The sequence below is a fragment of the Rhinolophus hipposideros genome (genome assembly GCF_964194185.1).
Source record: "Rhinolophus hipposideros genome assembly, chromosome: 2".
In the NCBI taxonomy this organism is placed as follows: Eukaryota; Metazoa; Chordata; class Mammalia; order Chiroptera; family Rhinolophidae; genus Rhinolophus; species Rhinolophus hipposideros.
In genome coordinates, this window is record NC_138048.1 from 71,876,455 (window position 1) to 71,904,003 (window position 27,549).

General features: G+C 39.2%; 1 protein-coding gene across 2 annotated transcripts in view; it reads right to left on the bottom strand.

Moving 5' to 3' along the window:
• FNDC3B (fibronectin type III domain containing 3B) overlaps positions 1–27,549 on the bottom strand; it is a 321,497-nt gene that overhangs the window by 247,702 nt on the left and 46,246 nt on the right. For both annotated transcript variants that reach the window (XM_081065836.1, XM_081065837.1), the window contains exon 2: positions 4,952–5,090. In XM_081065836.1, the coding sequence (XP_080921962.1) occupies positions 4,952–5,062 (111 nt within the window). In that variant the 5' untranslated portion in view covers positions 5,063–5,090. The remainder of the gene's footprint in view (positions 1–4,951; positions 5,091–27,549) is intronic.

Consider the following 27,549-nt stretch of genomic DNA (forward strand, 5'->3'; position numbering starts at 1 on the left):
GGAGAGACAAATTTTCTGTTTACATTTAAGAAGCTCTGCTTCCTAAAGAAGAAGCATTAAGAACACTCATTAGCAATTAATGTTCTGTAAGCTTAAGTAAGCAGTATGATCAACAAGACATTTGGTAGGTGCCCTCTAAGATGTGCTAAGTGCTAGTCAGGACAAAGAGGCATCTAACTCAATCCTCCCCTCCCACACTGGTCCCTAATGAGTACATCCTGAGAAGAGTCACTGAGAACGTAAGAATATAAAATGCCATACCACCCTCATGAAGGTTAGAAGTTTCAGATTAAATCTGCAAATCAGTAATTTCTTATGTTAACACTTCTGTTCTTAACCTAATAGCTTCCTTATTTAACTGGTGGCTTCTATAATTCTTCAGAGATTATTAAAATATTAAATCAATAGAAAAAGTTAGAAATTGGGCTGATGTTTACTCTTTCATGCTCAAAACTAGCTGCTACATTTTTAAATCTCTAAGATGCACTAAAGGTCCATAACAAAGACAGTTTAATGTACCATTACATTCCAATATTCTGATTACTGCAGGGCATTCTCTGTAATTTATATTGCCACACACAAAACCTCAGGTCAAAACCTGATTTTTGTAACTCAAATAGTATGCAGTTAGGCATACAAAGGGGAGCAAACTTTATTTACTTAACTATGTTACCTATTGAGAGTGGAAGAAATTATAATTAGAGAATCAGAGGTATTTTATTAAAAAACAATAGTTCAAAATAAAGCTGTTTAATTTCACTCCTACGGTAAGTATACATCCAAGAGAAATGAAAACATGTATCCATGCGAAACTTTGCATATAAATGTTCACAGAAGCATTATTCATAATAGCCAAAGACTGGAAACAACCCAAATGTCCATCAACTGATGAATGGATAAATAAAACGTGGTATATCCATACCATGGAATGTTATTTGGCAATAAATTTGGCATGAAGTACTGATACATGCTATAACATGAACCTTGAAAACATTATGCTAAGTGAAAGAAGCCAGAAACAAAAGACCACATATTGCATGATTTCATTTACATAAATGTCCAAAATGGGGAAATTACCTACAGAGACAGAAAACTTATTAGTGGTTGCCTAAGAATGGGGAGGAGGCGGTGGAAGGGCCGGAGGAGAAGAGAATGGAAAGTGACTGCTACAGAGTATCTAAAATTAACTGTAGTCATGGTTGCACCATTCTGTGCATATAGTAAATTCCATCGACTTGTATACTTTTATTTTACTAAGGGAATTACATAGCATGTAGATTATATCTGTTAAATAAGTGAAGCTGTTACGTTGCTTCTGTCTACATTGTTACTGTTGCTCTTGTTCATTAAGTAGGTGGCAATTTTGTTTTTTAATCCTCATTTATAATGAGGATGGCTTTGCACTTTAAGAATCATCCTTTCCTGCTATCTATATAAAATGACAAACCAAGGTTTCAAACTTAACATGACTTCAGATAATGAAAATTAACAGTGTCTCTTATATGTTGAGCCAGAATAGAGCAGAGAATCTTGCCAAGAACTCATACAAATTAAATCCAGAAACCATCAGGACAGAAATCAGGAGGAGAGCGGCTGTGGGGACAGAAGAGCTTTCTCATAACTGTGGTGGTTCTTTTGCATGTATAGAAATGTTTAGAATGTACTCGACACAGCTGCAAAGTATTAGGAATACTGTAAACACATCCAAGGTAAGCTCCTCACAGAAGTGGAAAGGCAGCGCTCCGCAGCCAGTGGGCGGCTCCTTACAACACTGCATTTTGAGAGGTGGCACAAGTGCTGCCTCCCTTAAAATGTCAGCCCCCAAGGGCCTGCAGGACAATGCCTGCAGTCTCCGTCACTGAAGTCATTCAACCCTGTGCCTCCCACAGGTCCTTGTAAAGGTGAAAAAGTGTTGCCTCAGAAGACTAGCACAGGAAAAGCCTCAGAAAACATCAGTATGGTAATGTTCTTTGACATGTCCCTGTGTCCTAATCCTTCAACACAGCACCCCTGAGCACCACATCACAGGATCCTGAAAGCAAACAGCCAATATCAACCGGTGCCACGGGCAAGCACTCAAAACTCATGCAGCCCCAGACTTCTGTGTCCCTGGGTCCTTACTTTTGGTGCTTGAGCTTTTGGGTCACCCCCATCCCTCTCCTCTTTCCCTACCTCCTCCATGGCATTTCTCCATCATTTTGGTTTTACTTGCTCCCTGGGTCTGTCTCTCCCCTTGTGCCTTAGCCCTATTTCCACACACAGTCCTCGAGAACATTACCACACTTAACTAGGTCAAAAGGAAAGAGCAGAGGCTTGAGAATAAGAGAGACACAGGATGGGGACTCTGGAGGCAGAAAAATGAAGAAAACTGTCAGACACATAGGCCACTACCTAGGCTAAACCTATGACACTACAGGCAACATCAAGGCATGACAGGCCTTGGACTGGTCCTGTGAGAGGGTCATTTCAAACCCACTCTGCCCACTTAACAATTGTGTCCCATTAAGGGAAATTTAGGGTTGATGCCAATCAATAGCTTGGCCCACATAACCTATAAATATTAATGTTTCTAGCACAAAAACAGAGGGTGCCAAAAAAATGTATACACATTTTAAGAAAAGAAAAGGCTGTATTAAAGTTGTAATACTCAATACATGATACCAAAAGACGAACACAGGTCATGTGTATACATGTTTTTTGGCACCCCTGGTATTTATTAATTAGAAAGCAAACATTTCCTTCCAGTGAGATTTTTCTTTTTAGAGTTAAGTGTACTCTAGTTTGAGAAAGCTTGATATTTGGCTGTTTATAAAACAGATAAATTAATAGATTTTTCCCTTTCTTGGCTTTACAGAAAAATTTCAAGATGAAATGAAAATGCGATTTTATAAAACAAAATTAAGCGGCTTCTATTTAGACTTGAGGTGGGCATACAGGATCGGGGAATGCCACGTGGCCTTCTGAGAAGGTCCAGTCTTTTCAGTCATTTCTAGGGACAAAGAAATTTACTTCTGAACAGAAAATTGGAAAATTCTGTAACTAAGGGCTCTGTATACTGGCTCATAATTTATAAAAAGCTATTCTGTGCAAAATGAACTATAGAAATGAGGAAGAAATCATCAAAACATTAAAACGGTGCACAATAATATGGATGGGGGCTCAGGTCTCCTGGGTACATATGCAAACAGGAATCAGGTGACTACATATGGGAGAGCTAGTATGCTTTCCATGTTTAGTCGCATTTGGAATACCTTGTCTTTTATTATCCTTTTAATTGGTGAAGGGAAAGGAGACCAAACGCTGCATCTTGAAATTATTCATGGTACTTTGCGACCTTCCCATGAGTGGCTGGAACCCACAAGTGGAAGAATGATGAGGAGAGGCAACCACTAAACACGTACGGCTGACAGGCCTGGTACCGCTCTCGGATTTTATTCTAGGTGTAACAGGACAGCTGTAAGCAGGGCAGCGACGTGACGCACAGTATATTTTTAGAAGATCATTCAGAAGAGTGCTGGGTGGTATTTATGGGGTAGGCTTTCGGGTGGGGCCTTCGCACCAGAGGTGAGAGGTGCTGGCCTAGAGTCCAGCAGAGGTAGTGGAAAGGAAGTGGACGTGGCAAAGAATGGTTTCAACAAATGTTCCTGAGATAAAGTCAACAGGGCTTGCTGACGTGAGGGAATAGAAAGGTGAGAAAATACCAATGAAGGCTCTGGGGTTGAAGAACAATGGAGGTAAGCAAGCAGAGACTCTATCTGGACTTCTGCTGTAAAGGGGAGTAAAGATGTGAGGTGGTAACTGGACGGGGACGTGAAGTCGAGGGAGGGGGCTTCGTGTTGTTGGGGAGGGGAGAGGTGTAGCTGTTTCCGTGTTTAAGATAAAAGACACTACAGTATGTTGGTAGAAATGATCCGGCAGAGAGAGAGACTAAGGAGTCAGGAAGGGAGATCAGTGCATCAGTTGTTAGAGGGATGAAATTATTCAACTGACAAACATTTATTGAGCACCTATTAATGTTTTTGTTCTTACAAGGTTTACAGTCTAATGCAGGAGAAAGTAATAGAAATAAATTATTAAGCAGCAAAATGATCCCATAGAGGTATATACAAAGCATTACTGTATGATAGATACTATTGTAAATTGGGGGTGGGGGGCAAGGTCCTGATGCCACCAAAATGGCTGAGTAACTTACTTGAAGTATTCATGTGTTTCGGGTAAATATTTTTTAAGCAATTGTTTCCAATTCTACTTTTTATAAGACAAAGACTTTTATTTTTATGCTTCTAAAGAACTGCACAAATACAAAAATGACATTTAAAGACTGAGCAAATCCAGTTTTCGTAGTCAATAAAAAAAAATTAATGTTAGCAGAGATAGTACTTGTCTCTAACAATTTTTAAAAGTTTTGCTTACTGTTTAAAATGTTTCCCAAATGCTACATGAATGAGTTCACAAATAACTTGTCTATTCCGTAATGTGAAGTAACCACAGGCTCTGCATTTGGAAGGGCTGCTCCAGGAGCCAGGGTGGGTTCACAGGGACCAGTGCCATCGTACCAAGGTCAGCCACCCCGTGTGCGATCACAACCTGACTCACCCTCTCAGTGTCCTGCTCCGGCCAACCAGGCAAACCAGTCAAGCGCAATATATGACATGAGCAAACATTTTATTCCAAAGACTTGTACATATTTTCATGATGACTCATTTCAAAAAATGAGACTTTCGTGATGCTTTAAGAACACTAACTGGATGAGGTAAGATTTGCTGTTTTCAAAAACCACAATTTCTGATATTTAAAAAAAAACATATAGTAATGCTAAAACAAAAACATTGACCTCTGGAACTACGAATGATCCGAACCACAGGTCTTTGATTCTCAAAGTAAAACAATTCCTGGGTTCATGTTTTCCCCTTAGACAATCCGACCTCAATTTCCCTCTTACTGCACCAACCTGCTGAGCTGCATCGCCATTCACCAAGTGAGGCATCATGGCTACCTCTCCGTTCAGCAATGGTGGCAATTCCAGAGGGATTTGGTCGGTCATCATCATTGTGACGTACATTCATGGAGAACTTCCCTCAATTGGCTCCCTGCAAAAAGAAACACCATTTTTAAAACAAGAACTCAGGATCACAGAAAGTCGCCTATAACAATACTTTAAATGCTCCATCTTGAGATCAGCTGAACTTCAGATTCTTCTATCATACTGTTGTATCATTGATTCAGGCCCGAGGAGGGTTAAAGCACAAAAAAGAGCCTGAACTAGGAGATCGCAGACTTGAGGCTCCAAGAAGCCATGCAAACCCAGCCTCCCATTGCCTGGACTTTGTCATTTAGTTATAAATTTTAAAAATATATGAAGAATAGTAACTACCCTACCCCAGGGACCTTTCTGAGAATAAATAAGATAATAATTTTGAGAAAGTAAAGTGTCAAACAAAAACTGGTGGTATCACCCTTAAAGTAATTACAGAAAATAAAAGTCAAAGAGAATGACCTGTAAAAGCAGTTGTTCTCTTTTATTAGGATCAAAATAAGCCGTTAATCCAAGGAAGTAAATAAAGGTTAACTACCTATACTCGAACTGTTGCAATTTCTGACCTTGCCATTAATTTGGTAATTAATCATGTTCTAATTATCTCTCTCCCACGATTTTCTTGGATGGAATTTAACTGTCGTATGTTTACATCTTTATTACTTATGCACTTCTTGAGCTTCCCTGTATTTCAGAGAGTACACATGACCCCTATGGACCCTTGTGCCGAGTAGGGCTGAAAGGTAGATTCCATTGTTTCCACACAATAAACGATTTTCATACAAGTATTCAAAACAACACAAAGCCCACTTTTGTTCCGTAATAGTACTTGGTCACCAATATCTAGTTGTTGAATACAACAGCAGGAAAATAACAATAAATTCCTATTTAAAATCATTTAACTTATTCTTTAAGAAGTATAATATTTACATATCCTTCACTTATGTCTAAAATTTGTAGCACATAAAATTTTAATAGCCTGGACAGAAAAACAATAAATAAATATATATACACACACGCTTTTTTAAGTCAGTTCAAAAACCAACTGCCATATAATTCAGTTAGATTTTTTATCATTCCTAATAAGTCCCCCAAAATTTCAAATTCAAGGGTATTTGATCAATGAACCTTTAATACTCAATATCTAAATCAGGCAAAACAGGGGGGCAAATCCTTTCATGACTGTCTCAAATGTGTCTCACACAAATGTGATAGAAATAAAATATTTCTTCTCATTTATAACCACCTCCATTCTGATTAAATATACCCTCCACCCCCAATCTCACTAGAGAGAACCTCCTTCCATGGAAGTATGAAATGATGCATAAAAGTCACCCAAGAGATTGTAAACTTTTTTGTTCTGAATAGGTAAAATTTTACATTATTTATTATAACCCCATTTGGAGAAACTAATTATTTTAAGCACCAAACAACGAAGTCTTTTTCCCAACTCGGAAAGCACGTTCTATAATAACAGGTCTTATAATTCAGTGTTAATAGTACCATCATGCTGTTTTATGAGGCAATTACTCAGTTCCTAAGCAAATAAAATTACAAAACCCAAAGCCCAAGTTTATCCTGATGTAGGAAACTGATTCTTCCACAATAAAACTCAGACAATTCCAGTGACACTGTCATGACATCACTTTGGTTAGAGTAGGTTAAATGATGGAGTACTGATGTCCATTTCAACTTTCTTTCTAATCTGCTGCATCCTACTAGCGCATGAGGAAAGAATAGCCACTTTTCCTCAGACTGATGAAATTACAAAGGCTTGTTTCCTCGTAAGTATCATGTCTTATTTAATGTTGCTTCAAAAGTGCAGGCTGAACACAACAGGGCAGTAGTTTACATTAGGGCTGTGAGGGGTCCAGACACTCCATGCTCGCATCCACTTTTGCCTCACTCCTCCCCAGGAAGGGCTCCAAGGCACTTGCTGGTGAGGTTATGGTGCGGATGACGGTTCTGTCTTCTCTCCCTTCTCCCCTGCTATGTAGTGAGTGGCAGAGCCCTCATCCACGTGGGACAGTCCTGGTAGCTCACAAATAAGCAAAGATGGAACCTGCTCTCCCTTTTTTCACTCAATAAGGCAGCAGGATAAACTGACTTCAGGACCTGCCCCTAGGTCCTTCCAGCTCTAGGTCCTTCCATTACGCCAGAGGACAGGAAATGATACAAGTTTGGTGGTCCAGGTGGGGGTGGGGTGGAGGTCCTCAGTCAGAACCTGCTTTGAGAGGAAGCTATTTAGGCTCCACATGGTCCAACCCAGATAACTGAAGTTGTCAATATTGGGGTTTGAGATTCAAATTGAATTCACAGTGCTATCTTGTTCCAACTTCTCACTGTTTCTTGGTGCGGAAGGGGAAACCACAGGTATTGGGTAGAAGGAGATAACTGTGATCTGGTACATAATTCAGACATTCCTGGTCCTCTGTCCCTAACACCAAAGACTCTCAACACCAATATTATGTCTAACACAGACAGTTCCAATTTTAAAAACCTTCTGGTTGGAATCCTGTTAAATAACGGCACTTGCTATTAATAAGTGCCGTTACAGCAATCTAGCCCCCATAAGTAGTACTCTGAAAGACAGGTGTCGAGTCCAAATGAGGGAGTTAGAGTCCAGGTTATGCAAGTGTAGTGTAAAAACATATGCCCCTACCCGCCCACGAGGTCTTACATAGGTGGCAGAGCACGGAGACCCACGCAGAGTTGCAAAAATCCCCAAAGAAACACAGTCCACTGGTACAAAGAGATCATTGTATTTGCTTTTGAACACTATACAGGCAACTTTGGGTAACGCAATTATGCCATAAAGAACAAGATGCCTGAATACTTTTTTTTCCCCCTACCAGATCATGGCTATTTGTCTCCCAGATGTGCAGAACTTACTGCAGATTACTAGGAGGCAACCATGAAAGGGGAAGCCACGTGGAATTGTACATTTTTAAGAAGTCAACTATATGTAGTCACTCCTTAGACAGCATATAGTGGGAACTTATAAACATCATACACTCCTAATGACTCAACTCAACCACCCAAACACTGTACCCTTTCATCACAGAGAAAAATGGAAGGATGAGTGAAGTGAATAAAAGCCACTGAGAACCCCACTGTGAGCCTTACTTCTCATAACCAAAGTTGTTGATTCTCTTTTCCCTAGGCCACCATCCATTTGCTAAAATCCAAGGCTTGTTTTCTAAGCCCTAAGAGTTTCATCAACGGTAAACCAGACTTTATTCTGACTGGATGGCCAAGTAAGAGATTCATCTAGATGGGGTGGTTCACACAGCCGACAATGTTTAAATACCCATTTCTACACTCCACACGCATACACAGGATACTTTCATTGGCCTAGAATGCAAGGGACCTATGGAAAGAAGAATAAATCATCTCTAAGCAAGAGAATGACCCGCTATTAACAAGACACTGACTGCCAACATGTCCTTTAATGATCATGAACAGAAACAATCCAGTCACATGGACGGTAGAAAGGACAAGGGAAAAGGCAGGGACGATTATGAAAGAATGAAAGTCCACAGATGCAAAACATAAAACTTAAGACACACAGTAGTGTCTTTTTGGTTATGTCCTAGTGATGAAGGGAGAAAAAGTAATTAGTTTTCCCAATGCAAACAGAAAGTCAAATATTCAGGTTGTAAATTGGGACAATCACTCGGCCTTCACATTGACAGTCAAAGAAGGTAAAGTCAGACCAGGAGACTTGGGGAAGCTTGCCCTGCATCAATCATTCAATGGTGACAGCTCCCCCCAAAGTGAGTCTCCTCTCTGTGTTGGCTGGTGACCCAGATAAAGCCACATGTGTACTCCCTTCAACAGGTATGCCTCAAGCCCACTGCTTTGAGGAGACCTAGAGCAGGTGACATGCCTGACAGAGTTGACGAAACTTTTTAAGTGAAATTAAAAGATGAAGCAATCAATGTGGAAGGCCAACTATCCAAACACTGAGCTCAGAGACCAAAACGCGCTTCATTTGTCATGACTGTGGATTCCAGTCACACATTTTCTTACTCTGTTATAGAGCAAGAGAGCCAAAAAGGTATTTTCTTCTTTGGGATGGAGGGTCATTGTTTACAACAATGTGTTCAGCCCTAAGATGAGGTGCTAAGGAGTTACTGAAGCACTGTGGTCTTACATAGCCAGAGAAACTCACCCCTCATTTGAGTTATGTTTGATTTGTACAGTTTTTTCCCTCTCTTCCTCAGTAGGCAATGCCACAAACTGCACCCCCTCAAATTTGAGGGCCATATCCTGAATGGGCTTTCACATCTTCCTTGGGCTGGGAAGCCAGACTGTTAGTTGTGCCCATACAGAGAGAGGAAGGGTCTCTGTGGGGTCCCACAAGCTCCCCATAGGCCTGCCCCCGATCCTTGACCACTCGAATTATCAGGTCAGAGGAAAGCTCAGGGGCCAAACTGTGATCTCTGGATAACTGAGCTGTAACTGTTTTTCTTTTCAGTCAAAACGTCTCTTGAAAAACCACGCTGAAAAAAATACGTTCCTGGTCTGAGGTCCTTCTACCCTGGACAGATGTGTATCTAAGCTGGCCAAATCTGTCACACAACTCATGTGTTTTATTCAAGGCAGTAACACATCCACACCCATGCCCTCACACAACACAGTTCTTACAATGAATGAATCCATTCTTTAAACCACTACACTTTACAAATGAAGAATAAATGTACTATGAAACTAATCAGAACAAATAATATGATAGATTGTCTCTACTAAAAAGCTTTTATCTAATCCTCTGAACTTTTCTCTTTTTTTCACACAGAGCTCCAAGATTTCGGCTCCTATTCTTTAGTTTGTCTTACGCATACTCCCATTTCAAACAATTTGGTAACAACCACAGGGCCCTCACAACCTCTCCCCCTAACCACACACCCTAACACTAAAACCACAAGTGCTTCATGCCCGGCCAGTTCTGCTCTTTAGATTGACAGGGCAAGGATGCCACGTGAGCATTTGTGGTTTCCCCCCACCCCCCCAAGAGAGCAAGTCATTTGTTAGCTTCATTACCTGCAAGCAAGGCCCAGTATTACTAAATGAACTCCCGCACTAATGGCAGGGGTGGAGGCTGGGCAGTCTGAAAACAAAATGAACAGATCCTCACTGTTAGTAAGACATTTAATTCCATCCAAATATGCCCCCAAAGCTTTTAAAGAACACCTTACTTTAAAAGAATATTACAAAGGGTCTTCAGTTTTTACATTACTCTAGGCAACTGGCTCATTACTTTTTCCTCTTCCTTTCCTCCCCCCACTCCAAGATGGAAAGGTTTTCCATGGTATTTTGGCCTCAGCCTATACTAAGAAACACACTGGCCAAATTCATGAAAAACCTGATTCTCCGGAGAGAACCACTGATCCATTTCCAAAGGCCAGAGAAAGCAATTAGACACTAGGAGGAATTCTTACTTGAGAAAAACCAAGGGCCTAATCACTGCTGGGAAGGATTTGAGTCTGAACCTGCCCTTCAAATTCCTAACAACATGTCCTGCTCCTCACTCCACAGGCCAAGGACCCAAATGTCCTTACATTAATTCAAGATGTGAGTTACAGTACAGTACGCAAATTACTTTCAGATGACAAAAGGAAAAGAAACATAACAACACTAGAGGGAACGAAGTATAACCATCAGAACCAAATGAGCTGGCCCCGCAGGATGAAAAAATGATGCCTGAGTTAAATCTCAAGTCAAGGCTAAAGCACAGACTCCCCAACTACTTCAACTACACTCTGATGTGGCTCCTGCCTGACTTCTACACTATGCGAGGGGAAGTGTTTAAAAAGATGTGATAAGGGAACCAAGAAGTAGAACACACATGATCAGTTTTAACTTTTTGCTTCCAATCTGCAATTCAAAGTGCATTTCTAGAAACCAAGTGGATTCCTTGATGAATGGGAATCGTTGGAAAATCATCAATTACAGAGACATGTAAAGCAATTAAGTCAATAACAAAATCTAATAAATATTAATAAGTCATCTTCAGAACTCTACCACTAAAGTTAATTCCATAAAGCTTGTGTCTTTTCCAATAAAATATCGATTAACCAATCACCTTCACAGAATCTAAACAGCTTCTAAACATTTTGCTTGCTACATGCTTATTCGGTAGCCTGAGAAAAATATTGTCATGGGCACAGTAGTAAAATCAGAGTTTGATTCATACTTCAAGAAAGTTTCCTTCTCTATTAAAATTACCAATTGACCTAAGTTGTACTTTACATCCCTGTCACTGTTTTTATAACTGGCAATTTGTACTTAATCCCTTCCTCTTTTTTAACCCCACACCCCTTCCCATCTGGCAACCATTAAAATGTTCTCTGTAACTATGAGTTTATTTCTGTTTTGTTTGTTTGTTTGTTTTGTATTTTTTTTAGATTCCACATGTGAGATCATAAAAAAATAAATAAGTACAAATAAAAAATACCAATGGACTTCTACCAGTGAAAATCTATTGGGGGGCCAAGTTTCAGAAAACTGTCACAAACATAACCAGAGAAACATCCAAGCCATTTGTATGTAGTAATAAGGAAAACAAACTTTTTCTCCTGATTCAATAAGGCAAGAAAAATCCCATCCGTAGTCAAAATGACAATCTGACAAACTTACTGAACCACGGAAACAGGTTTTGTTTTGCTATGTTGTGTTTGGGGCAGAGGGGTTTGAGAGGTTACTAAGAAATCAATGTAGTCCCTTTGAAAACAATGTAACTACCAGACAGCTTATGTTTTATAAGTGATTACAAGTTTCTAAATGGCTTCTAATATAAAACCTAAGCCTAATAAAACTTAATTTATTATGACAAACATTTGTGCAGTTGATTTACACTTGTTTCTGCCATGGTTGTTGTAAAAAAGAAAAGTCTAGGCAAGTCAAAATTTGACAATCACTGTAACACAGAAAAAAGAAACAAAACCTGCTTTCACGAACCTCCCCTCATACAGGTGGCCTTTATGTATTTATGTCATCAGTCACAAGGACCGACAACTTCCTAATGTGTGCAGTCATCATTTCTAAGCTTTATTAGCAAGATTTAGAAAGACATGAAGGAGGGAAAAGAGCTATGTAAAGAGAGGGAAGGGAGAAGACGACAATAAGAAAAAAGTCAGTTGCACACATTCCTACAACTCATGGGAGGTGTAAGTATCATTTTCTATTTAATTTCCTCAACATAAAAACCTCTATCCTTTCTGCCCAATGCTGGTTTTGAAAGGCAAACCCCTTGACTGATTATTTCAAAATTGAGAAACTCTGAAAACAGCTGTCATTTTTAGCCTTCTAAGCAAACATAAAAACAACGTTCTGATCATTGCTGTGGAAACACCAACAGTATCGACAGAAAAAAACAAAAAAAGGATTAAAACAAAATAGCAACCCTGTGCATCTTCTTTACCTCTGAAACTGAGAAAAGTCTGTTCATCTATCAACACACGGCTGCCCATTTCTGCCACTTCCCTGCTACTATGAGGGAGCTTTTCGTTCCCTTCCCAGTAACACTAACCCAGGGCCAGTGGCCCTGTCTCAGACCAGGTGGGATTAGCATGTGGACATGTATGACCCTGATGTGGGGCATGGCCACTGGGCACAAGAAAGCTGGGGTGGGTTCCGGGCTTTTCCTTGCACTCGCCCATTCCTGTCACGTTGGGTAACCATGAGGAAAGGTACTTGAGACAAACACTCATCTTTGCTTTTTTGAAAATTAAAGTGTCCCCCCCCCCAAAAAAAAGGGGGGGATATGAAAAGGGTCTAAGGATTTTTTTTAGAATTTTTCACAGTCCCTCCACTAAAAAGTGGTCAAAGGACCAGTGTGTTATGGATCCCAGGAATGAGTATTGGAAAATCTGAGTTCTAATCAGGGGTTGCCAATTATTAGCTCTGAACTTGAGCCATTAATTAGTTATAAAATGACAAAATTACAGATTAGCCTTTAAGGTTCCTTTCTGCTCTTACCACACTAGGTTTCAAACATCACTGTCTACCGTGCTTACTTAACACAGATTAAATTAAATCTTAAACTCTTTTTAAAGAGAGGTTTACACCAACTCTAAAAACCTGTTTGTTAGTTTCTCTTACATGTATGAATATAACCTGAGCCTTCTGCAGGAGAGAGAAAGAATCTACATAAAATGTTGAGGAAAAAGAATGTCCTGAGCAGAGTGTAGTACTGGTATAATCACTGTGTTTTCATGCCAGTGAAATCTAATTTTACAGCTGAGTTCTATACAGCTGGAAGAAAGACTCTTGCCATGGCTTGCCACTTGAATGAAAGACGGAGTGGTGATAGCTGTTCATGCAGAAAAACCTCTTGAGACATGAGCAGTGCCTGGAGGTATGCACCCAGCTGGTTGGTTGAGGCACAAATAGTCTGGAATTTGTCTTCTTGTCTGATATGGGTTCATTAGTGAAGTTAAACCACAGTTGTCTGAAAAAGTTCTTAACCTTACAAACAGTCGTGCTTTTTTGAATCCAATTATAAACAGGAGATTTCGGTGGCAACATTTAAATCCACACAGAAATCTTGTGAAATCCAGTTTTTAAATTAAAAACACCATCACCACCCTGGACTAAAATAATGACAAATGGTTCCAGCAACAAATAAAAACAGAATTGTCCACTGTGCTCCAGAGAGCAAGCAGGAATGCCAAGTAGTCTAATGGACAAGGCCCTGCCTTCAAGAATCCATAGATGCCTCTTTTTTCAATTACAGTTGACACTTTAGTTTCAGGTGTACAACACGGTGAACAGACATTTATATATCTTATGAAGTGATTGCCCCGTAAGTCTAGTACCCGTCTGGCACCATGCACAGTTATTACACTATTAATGACTATATTCCTTATGCTACAATTTTTTAAAAAAATGCTTTTCTATCATTTGACTTTGCTTAAATGGCAAAGCACAGTCGTGTCTGAAAAGTACTCAAAACTCCCATATTAGCAAGGCATTATTTTCTGAAGGGGGCGGAGGGAAGATCTACATATCTAAGGATTATATGTAAACATTATAAGTAATCTGAGACCTCTTTCATGATTCTCCATGAATATACAGAGGTTGCTTCCATAGCCTCCCAATATCCCCCCAAATCTTTAAGGAAACACAAAAACTAAAGGAAAAAAATTACATCACTGTATATACATAATCTCTGGACCTCAGATCCACATCCACACATAAATAACTGCTCAGTTTTGCAAATACTATCAGCTAAAAGGGAAAGGGCTCTGTCCACACAAATAAGTTTACCAATCAAAGGTTCATTTGCTTTGTTCATTGTTTTTAAATGGCATTTAAAGAAGTTTGCAGACATGATTGGATATTTTTATTAGAACACATAGACTCCAGATACACTCAGCACAATAAATCTCACACCCCTCACTGACACCCAAGGATGAAAGTCTAGCATCTAACAAGGAAACATTCCAAAATCATGAGTCCTTATTTTCACACATACCCAAGCTAACTTTGCCACATACTTTATCTATGGATAGGAATAAATGAAAATGTGTTCTCAGTGAAATTTAGAATTGTATGGCTGTTTCTTTATATCTTTTTCTACAGAATATTAAAGAAAAGGCCTAGAAACCCATAGTCTGAGAAGGGAAAAGTCACTTCTAAAGCCCTCTCCAGGACGAGGTCTTAAACTGCATGGGAGGTAGAAAGAGATGAGATGGTAAGTCAGAAGACATGCTCTCCTTCCCGTCACCAGCCCTCCCGCACTCCTGCCTGCCTGGAACCCCCACAGCACTTTGACGGGTCCCACTGCGTGTCAGGACTGTGGTTCAAGGTATCCCTGCACAGGCTCTCTGTATCTCAGTTTCTTCGTTTGTCATGGGGTGTTTTAACATGACTTCTAGATTCCCCCTTAATAAAATATAAAATGCATTTTATTACTGTTTTTAGAGCTCTATTACAAATTAAATTCCCACAGGTGCAACCACTGGGGTCCCTAACAGCCACACATAACACCCTTTATTGGGAGGAAGGATGTGTTGCAAGTACCACACTGCTTCCTAGGAAAGGTCTGGAGGAGCTCCAAGCTGCTCCTTGAGCCTGGTGGCTAAGGCACAGTGTGAGGCACCAGGACCCTCACTCTTGGCTCAGGCACAGTGTGAGGCACCAGGACACTCACTCTTGGCTCAGGCACAGTGTGAGGCACCAGGACATTCACTCTTGGCTAAGGCACAGTGTGAGGCACCAGGACACTCACTCTTGGCTAAGGCACGGTGTGAGGCACCAGGACCCTCACTCTTGGCTAAGGCACGGTGTGAGGCACCAGGACCCTCACTCTTGGCTAAGGCACGGTGTGAGGCACCAGGACCCTCACTCTTGGCTAAGGCACGGTGTGAGGCACCAGGACACTCACTCTTGGCTAAGGCACGGTGTGAGGCACCAGGACCCTCACTCTTGGCTAAGGCACGGTGTGAGGCACCAGGACACTCACTCTTGGCTAAGGCACGGTGTGAGGCACCAGGACCCTCACTCTTGGCTAAGGCACGGTGTGAGGCACCAGGACCCTCACTCTTGGCTAAGGCACGGTGTGAGGCACCAGGACACTCACTCTTGGCTAAGGCACAGTGTGAGGCACCAGGACCCTCACTCTTGGCTAAGGCACGATGTGAAGCACCAGGACACTCATTCTTACCCAGCCCCACAACACTCGTATGAAGGAGGCATTCCCCTTCCCCGGGGGCAGCAACCAAGGGTGAGAGAGGTTAAGCAATTTGGCCAAGGAGCCTGACAGAAAGTGATGGTAAGATGTCAGTGCTCTCTCAGCTAGTTATAACATCTAATCATCTGGCAACGAAACACATAAGTGAAAGGGCTGATGAAAAATGCAAAGGTTAGTGAGTTTTTAAAAATTAGATGAAACAAGCACATGGGACAAAATTCAAAAGCTAACTTTCAAAGACACCCAGTAAAGGTCCATTTCCCTTCTTGCAATTCCCCATCCCCCTACACAACAGCAATAACTTGAGTTTCTGGTGCATCCTTCGCAAGATACAGAATTAATGATTTTTAAAACTTTTTAACATAGCATAAGGAAAGTTATCATGTATTATCATGTAGGTCAGATGGTTAAGTTAGGGAGAAAAAAAAGAAAAAAAAACAGCAAACACCAAATTATAAACAACTGGAGTTACATCCCTCCATGGTGATTTTTCATGACACGTGCCATGATTAAACACAAAAGCAAAATTACTTCCCAAAGGAGGGCAGCTTAGCAAGTTACTGATGAAGAGACTTGTGAGAACAAGGTCTTTGGTACAAAAGGTTTCAAGGTTCTATTATGTTAAATCTCTCAAAAGAAGGGCTTAGCTGAAAGGTACCCTCTAAAACAGCATCAAACAAAAAGACCTGAACAAAAGATAATCATGCATTGTTTTAACAAATATTTATTGAACGTCCATGATTTGCCAGACACTGTATGAAAATTCTAAGATTCTAGAAATAAAGACAAGAGGTTAAACAGCATCACAGTAAAATGTTATACTTGATAACTAAAACAGAATCCACGCGGGACACTTCTGAGGAAACCACACCAACTCAGCAGACCTCCATGCTCTATGAAACCTTTCATCTCAGATAAGCCCAATGGCTAAATTTGGCTTCCCAGCTGTGGCCTCTTTTCTAGTCTTAAGTGTTCCAGAAGATAAATTTGTCTTCCAAACATGCCCCCTCCCTCAATCTTCCTTTCTGATTAGCCATGAGGATACTAAAATTGTTTCTTTCATCAGCTCATATAGAATTCAATCATGTTTATTTTACAAACTCAGTTTTGTTTAACTGAATAGATTAAGGAAAATCATAAGGCAAATCTGTACCATTAAGCATCACTGATGTTTTATCTAATTTATACTAAAATATGTATTTCAAAGACTTCTGACATCTCATTACTAATTTTGGACCTTGCTTCAAATATTTTTTTTCAAAAAGAAAATCTGATTCTTTCCTACACCCCTCTGCAAAGGTGGGGTGGGTCAATGAGAACAGTATACACTGAAAATCAGTTTATAAGTATGTTGTTGTTTTTTAAAAAGTTATTTCTTGAAGAATCATTACAATTGATGACATTCTCATAAGCAGGTTTGTATTTTACTTAGTGTGACTACACAGAAAGCAAATACCAGGTGTTCTTTAGGGCCTACAAAGTACTGAAACAGAAAATTCACATGAAATGACAACAGTTATAGAGAAACAAATAACAGGTGCAAAGATAATCACGTGAGGGATGAACCCATTACAATAAAACTTTAATGAGATATGTATGAAAACACATTACCAATTAAGACTAACATTTTTGAAAACACAAAAACAGAATTCTTTAGAAAAAAAATATTTTCCTTCTTTCAAAGAAAAAAACTGTCATATGCCACAGAGCATTAAGGAAGGAGATTTAATAGACGAAAATGATAATTGGCGTATACATGATTTATATGCAAATGGATAAATCTAAGTGTTTGAAAGCATGGTGCTTGCCTGTATTCTAAACACTCCCTGTGAATATTAATAGCATTATTAATTACACTAATATAACATGTAAAGAAAATGTAAGAGGCAGATATATTTACTTATTTAGTGAATACTTATTTAGTTTCTGCTCTGTGCAAGACACTCTTTTGTGCTGAAATCATACAAATTCTAAATTTAAGGCTTTAAAATCTTTCCAGAAAAATAATTTTGAATTTCAACTGCTACAAAATGCATGTTCCTCCTTTCAATTTTCTTATTTCTCCTTATGTTGAAGCACGAAAGACGCTAAGAATATTCTTCAGTTAATGTTATTGAAGAACTCTGAAGCATGAGAATGAAAAAGACCAATAATATGTTAGGACTATTGATAGTTATGAACTCATGAACCCCACAAAAGGGTCTCAGGACCCAGGGGTCCTGCACCACAAACCAAGCAGCTTAGATGTAAAAATACAAGAAAAATTTAAATTCACTCTCTAGTAGGCAAAGACTGCTGTACCCACACTTTATACTCCGTATATTCACAATTCAAATGACAGAGGCTGAACAAAGAACAAATTAATCCAAGTGAAGAGTTATCCAAATTCTAGCATGGATTTCTCTAAGGCACCATGGTGAAACAAATTCATTTGGTAAAGTGAAGGCAGTAGGAGCAGCAGGCTGGAGAGAGAGGCACATGAATGTTGAGGGGTTGAGGTCCAGGTGCCCCCCTGCTAGGACTGTCAGCAGCACTCAGGGACAGGGTGGAACTTGACCCCAAATAAATCCAGGCCCATTAGATGGGGATCCCATTCAATCTCTCCTGTAATCAGACTCATGCCCTAGATTCAAAGCAAATGATCAATACCAAGGAAATACAAACAAATAATTTTGTGTTGCCATTCTCTAGTAAGAATCTTATCTACTTAGATCTGCAGACCTTCATTTACTGCTCAATGAGCCCATTGTAAATCCCGAGATGACTTGATTTAGTATTTTCTAGGGTCATTAATTCATTTTCTTTCGCCAAAGTCTATTACATCTTTCATCGAAGAACCAAAAAAAGTTTTCTGAGGCATAAGGAGAGCTCATAAAAGGGGAACCTCAAGTATCAAATACAGGCAGAACTATTAGTATGACGGTGAAATCCGTGTCCTGGAGCAACGAATTAGCAAAATCATAGATTTAACCAGCATAGTAATTTTCCACTGGCCACTATACATAAATGGAACTCCAAAATCTTGCTTTGTAAGAGCGTCCTGGCCAGTCACTATTAAGCCTGACCCAGAGAGGAATGTGTATTTACATTGCCGAGAGGCGGCATTGTGTGCTGGTGGGAAACCACTTCTCACAAACCTCCCATTCAGTGGAGGGCTCCACAATAGGTACTCAGACAGGAAGCAGGCCTTGCTAAGAGCACCTCTGGTTATTTCAGAGAGAACTTTCCAAGGCAGCAGGATGGTGAACCACTCACTGTAAATGCCACGTTCACAGTTCCTAACTGCCTACACTTCAGCTTCAACAAAGCTCCTGTTGTCCACAACCATTCCCCACCAGTTCTTCTCAAGGTGAAAGGGAAACTGTCAACAATTCCATTGCATTTTTCTAGCTAATCTCTCAGAGCATCACTGTGTTAAAAAAAAAAAAAAAAATCACAAAGCCATGACATTTTTTTCTCAAATAAACTAAAAATACCCCATATAAGTTATTGCTTTTCAAAACTAAATGAAAGGTGGTGGCGTTGAATGTGTAATTTAAAAAAATCAAAACGTCAATGATCACTTTATTATCTTCAATGAAAACTTTGGTCCCTTAAATACTGACCTTTTGTGTAATGGTAAAGCAAAAAAATAATTACTTTAACTCCTCAAATAAAAAAGCAGGCATCTGTCAGCATCATATAATAATGACTCCTACACAAATATCTGAGAAAATAGATAATGGTGACTGCTCACATATCAAATCAATCAACTGGTGATTGAAAAATGAAGTTAATAAATAGGTTTTATCAATTCTATACTAAACCACAGATTTCACTTCTTCCTCCCTACTTGGAAAAAAACACAACCTGGTTCTTTGAAAAAAGTGATTAAATTCTCAGCCTGCAAAAAAAGAGGTAATAGCTGCTTTCTACGATAATATTTCTTTGGCCATTAAATAATTTAATGATATTGGGCAAAAGATAACTCCTTTGGCTTATTCATTCTCATTTCTCTAATTCAAGGACTAGACTCCATGATCCAAGTCCCTGTCAGCTCTAAGAATCTACCAATCTGGGTGTGGCAACAAAGAACATCACAATTAACACATAAATCTCCAGGGTTAACTGGAAGTCTAATACTTAAGACAGCCTGGTAAAATAAAAGCTATCAGCACCCATGCCAACAATAAATAATACCACTTCCTACCTTTCAGGAAGTCTCTTCTATAATACAGAAAAAGTCAACCAGAAATACCACAAGGGAAGGCTCACAACAATGTTTAGTGAAATGTACTCAGAGCATATATGTATATATCGTTCAAAAAGACTAAAAGGAAGTAGAACCAAAATGTTAACAATGGTTAATCTATGGATAATGAAATGATGAGTGAATTACATTTTTTCCTTTGTACTTAACCGTGTTTCCCCGAAAATAAGACCTAGCCAGACTGTCAGCTATAATGTGTCTTTTGGAGCAAAACTTAATATGAGATCAGTCTTATTTTAATATGACCGGGTATGGTATAATATGATACAATACAATACAATACAATTAATTATATAATATATAATATATAATATATAATATATAATATATAATATATAATATATATAATAAATATAATATAATACAATACCAGGTCTTATGTTAATTTTTGCTTCAAAAGACACATTAGAGCTGTCAAAAGACACATTATTAATGTGTCAAAAGACACATTATTTTCAGGGAAACACGGTATATGTTTCCAGTATCCTACACAGAGCATCTATAATTTTTATAATGATAAAAGTTGACTTTTAAAAACTCATGTAATTCAATTTACTTTGCATCATGTGTTTAAATTTTTGTGATGAAATACTTCAAACCACTGTACAACACAGAGATCTAAAGAATATGAGTTTATTCAAGTCTCAGAACTGGTTTCCACCATTCACCCTTGCCCGTGGTACGCAACAATGAAAGAACATCTGTGATTAAGTATTAGAGGCGGTAACATTAAAACACCAGCCCTCAGGTTCTGCTTGCTGAGTAATCCCTTGATTAGGCACACTAGGACCAACCCAAACAGTTTTGTTTTGTTTTGTTTTTTTAAAAAAAGGAAGAGAATAAAGGCAGGTTCCCCAGCCTTACTTATTTTAGATAACAAGCACTCCGTGGAATCCTCTTTCAACTGCCAAAATAAATCAAACTTTCTGAGTGAAGAACTCCCTGTCAATCAAATGAGACTCGACAAAGATAAACTAATAATAGAAATCTGTTACATACTTACTTAGTCGTGCTAACTATGCTAGTCCCTAACTTGCACAAAGGCCTTCAAAAACCTTGGCTATGGAAAGTACAGGGTGTGGTCAGAGAGTTCCCTCAGGGCTGGCCGGCCTCATTCCCAGCAGAAGAGTAACTACCCACTCTTATCTGTGTGGTTTCTCTCCACTCCACCCCTCCCTCAACCGAAACCTTCTAAAAATATTTATCCCGTATTTTTATTCCAACATCCCCATTTGTTATAATATATAATACATGTTCATTCTAGGAATCTGGAAATACAGAAAAGCAGGAAGTTTCAATTATTCATAATCACATCACCCAGAAACACCCACCATTAAAGAGGTGATGTGTTTCATTTTTTTTCTATCCATGTTAAATCTATAGAGGGCTACAGTTTACACAGTACAGATCAATCTGCCTTGTTTTTATAATGACTATAACATGACTATAACAATACTGGCAACTTTAAAAAATTAGCAAGAACTGGGTCCTCAAAGTCACATTTTCGGAGAAGGTGGTAAAATCTTCCAGGGCCCTGGGCCTCGGCAGAAATACAGGGGACCGGGGAAATAGGACAATCAACCAACATGCCCAATGTACACCAGGAGGCATAATTATTTTACATATGATATCAGGTTATAATGATATAATACTCATAGATGGTGTACCAGTATTTAAATAGAATTAGAAGTAAATGGTCCCTATAAATTACTGTCAATTCAATTCTTTGTTTCTGTGTTTCTATGTATCTAAGTAAAGTTTTATTCTCTACCTCCTAAAAGCTATAAGATGGCCTTATGTTATTAACTATTCATAACAATTCCTCCACAACTATAAACTTGCTCTATCCTCTCAGCACAATGTATATACCAGAATCATGGCACTTTGTCACAAAACACTTAACCCTGAGCATCTAGGTGTATTGCTGTGGGTAAAATTATTAAAAGAACCAGACTGGCAAAAAGTATGATGGGACTTAAAATAACTTAGTGTCAAGTACGAAGACATACAACACAGCATAAAGCAGTGAAAAGTTGGAAGTTATCTTATCCATACAACTGGGGGCATTTAAGCAGCCAATTTTAAAAACTGTAGAAATCAATCTGCTAACAAAGGAAGATGTTCACAACACACTGAAATAGAGAAATAACAAAAGGGGAATAACAGGTTAACAAGTACAAGTCTACACTGTGGTCTTATTTGTGCAAAACTAAAAAAAAAAAAAAAAAAAAAAAACAGTATGTTTATTTTTCACACAGAAATAAAAGTGAATATACACCAAAGTGTTCACAGTGATTAATTATGGTGAGGAAGGTAGGGTGAAGAATTTTTCCATCAACACATTCTGATTTTTTTAATGATGCTTTTGTTGGGGGAAAAAAGTACATAGAACACAGAGCATCTTAAGGACAATCTCATCATATTTGTCAAATAATCTACTGGACAAATGAGAAACAAACAATGGATATCTGGCCAATGACCATCCTATTATACAAAACACACCCCTATGATTTTCTGGGGTGAGTCACTGCCTGTGACAGCCCACAGCTGCCAATCCAGCTGTGCAATAGCTCACAGGTGTGGTTTCCCCTCCATTCGATCGAGGCGCAGCTGGGCTGACCAGCAGCCATGGTGAGGACGATGAACCTCCACCTCCTAGAAGCTATTTTCAGTTTCAAGCTATCATAGAACCCTAAGTTTAAAAAGGAACCTTGAAAAGTTTAGTTATGACTTAGACATGCACAATATCTAAACATCCTTAATAGATCAGAGACTTCAAAATATCATAACCCAGAATTTTTTATTATACTACATACTTCAAGTAGTTATCCCAGGATTTCCTCTCTCAGTCAGTAAAAATACATTTACTTGGAATAACAGGATGATATGAATAGATGTGGTCAGAATTAGACATAACTGTGTCTGTGTCAGTGAAAAATATAAATTGTTGAATATTTTTAAATCGCCGCGATTTAAAGAAATTGAAACATTTCTTCCTTTGACAAAATCTGTTACCTCTGACTCTTCCTTTCCATCACCAGCAGCAGCAGCAGCAGCAGCAGGAGCATCTTAGTTCAGGAATTAAATCCAATCACTTCTTGATTCTGAAGACACCTGGAACCAACTTAGCCCACCTACTGTCTCTAGGTATTGTCTAACTTCTGTCCGCTCAAGCTTGTACATGCAGACCATTTCTGGAACACCGCTTCCACTAAGCCACGACACACTTGCTCACAAACCAGCAATTCTTCAAGGAGAGGCTAGAGAGACCCTCACAGGAGACATGGAATGAGGGACTTGGTCCTGGGGGAGAAGTACTTCACCACCACCAACCTCTCAGGTTAGAGTTTCTCCAGGTACAGTGCACGAGCTACTGCACCGGCATCAAGTGGTTTAGAAATGCAGATGCCTCACAAATGTTCACAGCAGCATTATTTACAAATGCCAGAAAAAGGAGAAACAGCCCCAAACATCTGTCAATGTTAGAATAAAATGTGGTGTGTCCAAACAATGCAATATTATTTGGCCACAAAAAGGAATGAGGTACTGATACACACTACAACATGGATAAGCCTTGAATACATTATGGCACGTGATAAAGCTAGTCACAAAAGGGCACGTACTGTATAGCTGCCTTTATTTGAAAAGTCTAGAATAGGCAAATTTTTAGAGACAGAAGGTAGATTGGTGGTTGCCTGGAGGCTGGATGGGTGTGGGGGTGGGGTGGGAAGGGACTGCTAATAGGTAGTAGAGTTTCTTTCTGAAGGTACAAAAATGTCCTCGAATTTGAAAGTGGTGATGGCTGTACGACATTGAATATGCTAAAAAAAAAAAATGAATTTTACATCTTAAATGAGTAAACTGTAGAATATGTGAATTATATCTCAAAACACTTCAAAAAACAGATTCCTCAATTCTACCTCACATCTACTAAATCAAAACCTCTGCAAGGGAGGTCTGGATAGTTTCTCTCTGAACAAGGCCAGGTGATGTGCATTTTCACTAAGTACCCCCAGAAAAGTCGTAAGTATACTAAAGCTAACACTGCCTTCTATCTTTCTGAGCATTACATACAGACAACACAGTTGATCATTGAACAACACAGGTTTCAGGTGCACGGCTCTATTTATACGTGAATTTTTTCAATAAATACACAGTGGGTCCCCCTTATCCCTGGGTTTCACAAGCATGTATTCAACCAACTAGGGATTGAAAATAGTATTTTCCATCCACGGCTGGGAAATGACAAAATCCACTGTAGGCATTGTTCTACACCACTTTATATAAGGAACCTGAGCAACCACAGGTGTTGGTTTCCATGGGGACCCTGGGACCAATCCCCCATGAGTATCAAGGGACAACTGAAGTTTTCGGGGGAGCCCTAAGTTATACAGGATTTTTGACTGTGGGGGGTTGGCACCCCTAACCCCTGTGTTGTTCAAGGGTAAACTGTGTATTATATTCTGTATCTCACAAATATTTCTCAAGCCAAACAGAGCCTCTGTCGTCACCCTCCCCGTATAAATATACTTCCTATTCTGCCCACACAACTCTCCCTTCTAACCAACGTCAGACTCTCCAGGGAGCACACAAATGCCGACCCTTTGCTCTTGTTACTCTCACCTCTTCTTTCCTAGGACTTCCACCCGTCCTGTCCAGGCCTTCTCTTCTGTTTAAAGCTACTTCAGCATCACTCCAGGTCACAATGACCTCTACTGAGAACGCTTTGGGCCTTCCTATCCTTGAGTGAGAAACACAAGTGATGAACTGCTAGACTTTCTTCCATATCTGATAGTTGAGTCTCTCCAAAAACAGACTCAAAAGAAACTCTAGACAAGCAGTCTTTCCTCCATTCAATTCACTTATTAAACCCAAATAATGAGTCTTATGCAACTTTCTCCCCTACTTAATTTATGGGGAAGTTAAATAACTTGAAGAATGTTAAAGGCTGGAGAACGTGTACCTGCTAAAAGGTCCTGAGGATACTGGTATAGGATCTGGCATATACAGAGGGTGCTAAAAACATGTATACACACTTTAAGGTGCCAAAAACATGCATACACATTTTTAGAAAGGAAAAACTATTAAAATTGTAATACTCAATATATACTGATAACAAAAGATGAATACAAGTCACATCTGATTCCTACAATTACAAGAGGTGCTCAAAGTGGTTACCGTCAGTGTCCAGACACTTCTGATTATGGCAAACTACTGCTTGAGCAACGTTGACCAAAGTGTCCACTTGCGTACGTTTTTTTGGCAGCCCCAATATATGGTGGGGGCTCAGGTATTTGATGAATTCCTTGACACATAAGAAGCCACTCCTTTAGCTTCAGACTATGCACGACTTCGGGTTTGTTACCCTGTCTATAGCGATCTTTTGTGTGAGGAGACCTGTCATTTCTGTATTGCTTCTTCTTTTCCAAGATAACACTACCAGCCCCTGTCAAAGAGACCTGTAATGTGTGTCGGTTCTTCTGTCAGTATTGGTGGCTTTATGATAGCATTTGAGAGAACAGTTGTTCAGGTTAGGGGTGCATTCCATGGTTATGAAATGAACAAAGGTAAATGGCCCATCTTGTGACAAATCTGCAATTTTATTGTCTCAGGCAATCTAAAGACAGTCACCAAAGCCTCCCCTCCCCATGCCCTACCCGCAAACACACAACACAAGGTCAGTAAAATCCCAGAGTATGCGAAGTAATATTACTGGAAGCAACACAATTTTGAAAATTGTTCTTCAGTGATTACAGTTGTCAAGCTGAATAAATATGAACTCCACATGAAAATTTGTGTTAAAAGGTATTTCTTACTAATAAAAGCCAACTTTTTGAAGAAGCTAATAACCTTTATGTCACATTTTCTAGATACAAACATGCATTCTTATATTTCCAGCAACTCGAGTGACAAAGTTAACTTCATAAAGTTGAAATTAAGTTGTTCTAAAACAAATAAGCACATCTATATACATACACACATACATATACACTCTTTAGACTAAGAAGAAATTACAAAGTGCTTGATACTACCTTGCCCACTTCTAAATCTATAAAATATCTGACTTCTGTAATTCCTAATATTTTTGAGATGTTCGCAAATTAAGGGAAAATATCCACCTCTTCTTCAGACTGTACTGTCTTACTTTTCACGTGTAAATATTACATATAGAGTAAAACCTTAGTAATTCGAATTAGTTGAGAAAAGCCCTTTGTAAATACATGAAAAGAAGTACCTGCCACAACAAATTGTGGCTAAAGCTTTCAACAGCATTGCCAAGTGGAACTCCTACCTGCTCTATTTGACAGATAAGACATACTTAGACCTCTAACAATTGCTACTTTAAAAAGGTATTTTCCCAAGTACTTCTGAAGAGTTTTATAATATTCTACTCCTTCTCCCTGGTTGCCCAATCCCAGCCTTATTTTGCTAAATTACTTCCCAAACTCTTCAGTGCCAGCCGATGAAGAGATCAGTGCAATGAAAAATTAAATTAGCTATATTATCATCAGTACCCAGATCAAACCAGATAAAGAATGATTTAGTTTTAGTTTTGTGAGCTGGACCCTAAGTAAGGATATCATTTCAGTTTATTTTTCACCACCCTATCCTGCTACATGAGAAAGCAAAATGATAATGGATAGTACACTGGAGAATCAAGAAACCTGGATTATTCTGATCCCACCACCAAGAACTATTTCTGTGTTCCTAAACTCAAATCTGTCTCCAGTTCCCTAACATGGCCTGTCTGGTGAGGGCCCTAGGTTTTCACTCACACACCCACTCCCATCGATTCAGTGCCCGCCTGGAGTGCAATGTTGAGAAAGATCCACTGCCCTAGTTCAGTGAAAATTAGAGATGGCTGCCAAGGATGTGAGATTAGGGAGTGAGGAGACCCACGTCACTTATTTGCCATCCATTGGTTAAAAAAAGCACCAAGGACCCTCCCACTCAAATGTTCCCAGTCAATCAAGAACTGCAGTAGCAGAAAAGAAGAGGTAAGTTTGATGTTGGACAAGTTGTAGAGACAAAGTCTCTGATCTGCACCTCTAATTCATTCAACATTTCAGAGACAATATTAATGTCTGAATTCAAAACTGACTAAAAAAAATTTTAAGCAACATCTAATAATATACTAGGATGAAGTATGGCTACCCAACTCAGTTTAACAGACATCACATCTGACATATGACAACCACAGCACCACTATTAGACAAATGAATAGTAATACATGTTGAACTCATGTATGACTGAAGTCATGAAGAGTTGAATTAACACATCTGGAAATTCATCCCCTCAGTTGTGCCTGACACTGTGCAGGCACTGGAAATCCAGTTTTGCACATTTGGTTAAGTGTGTAATTGAGCTAAGATTTCAAGAGACCTTTAAGTAGTAGAGAGTTAAATTTTTCAAATCTCGACATCCTTCATCTTCACATGACAGCCTCTTGGAATCTTTTTTTTTTTCCCCTTATGTTCCAAGATCCTTCTGTCAAAGATACTAAGGTATTCCCACAATTGAAGTTATGATCTAAAAATCATCCTTCTGCTGAGGGCTTAATAAACCTGA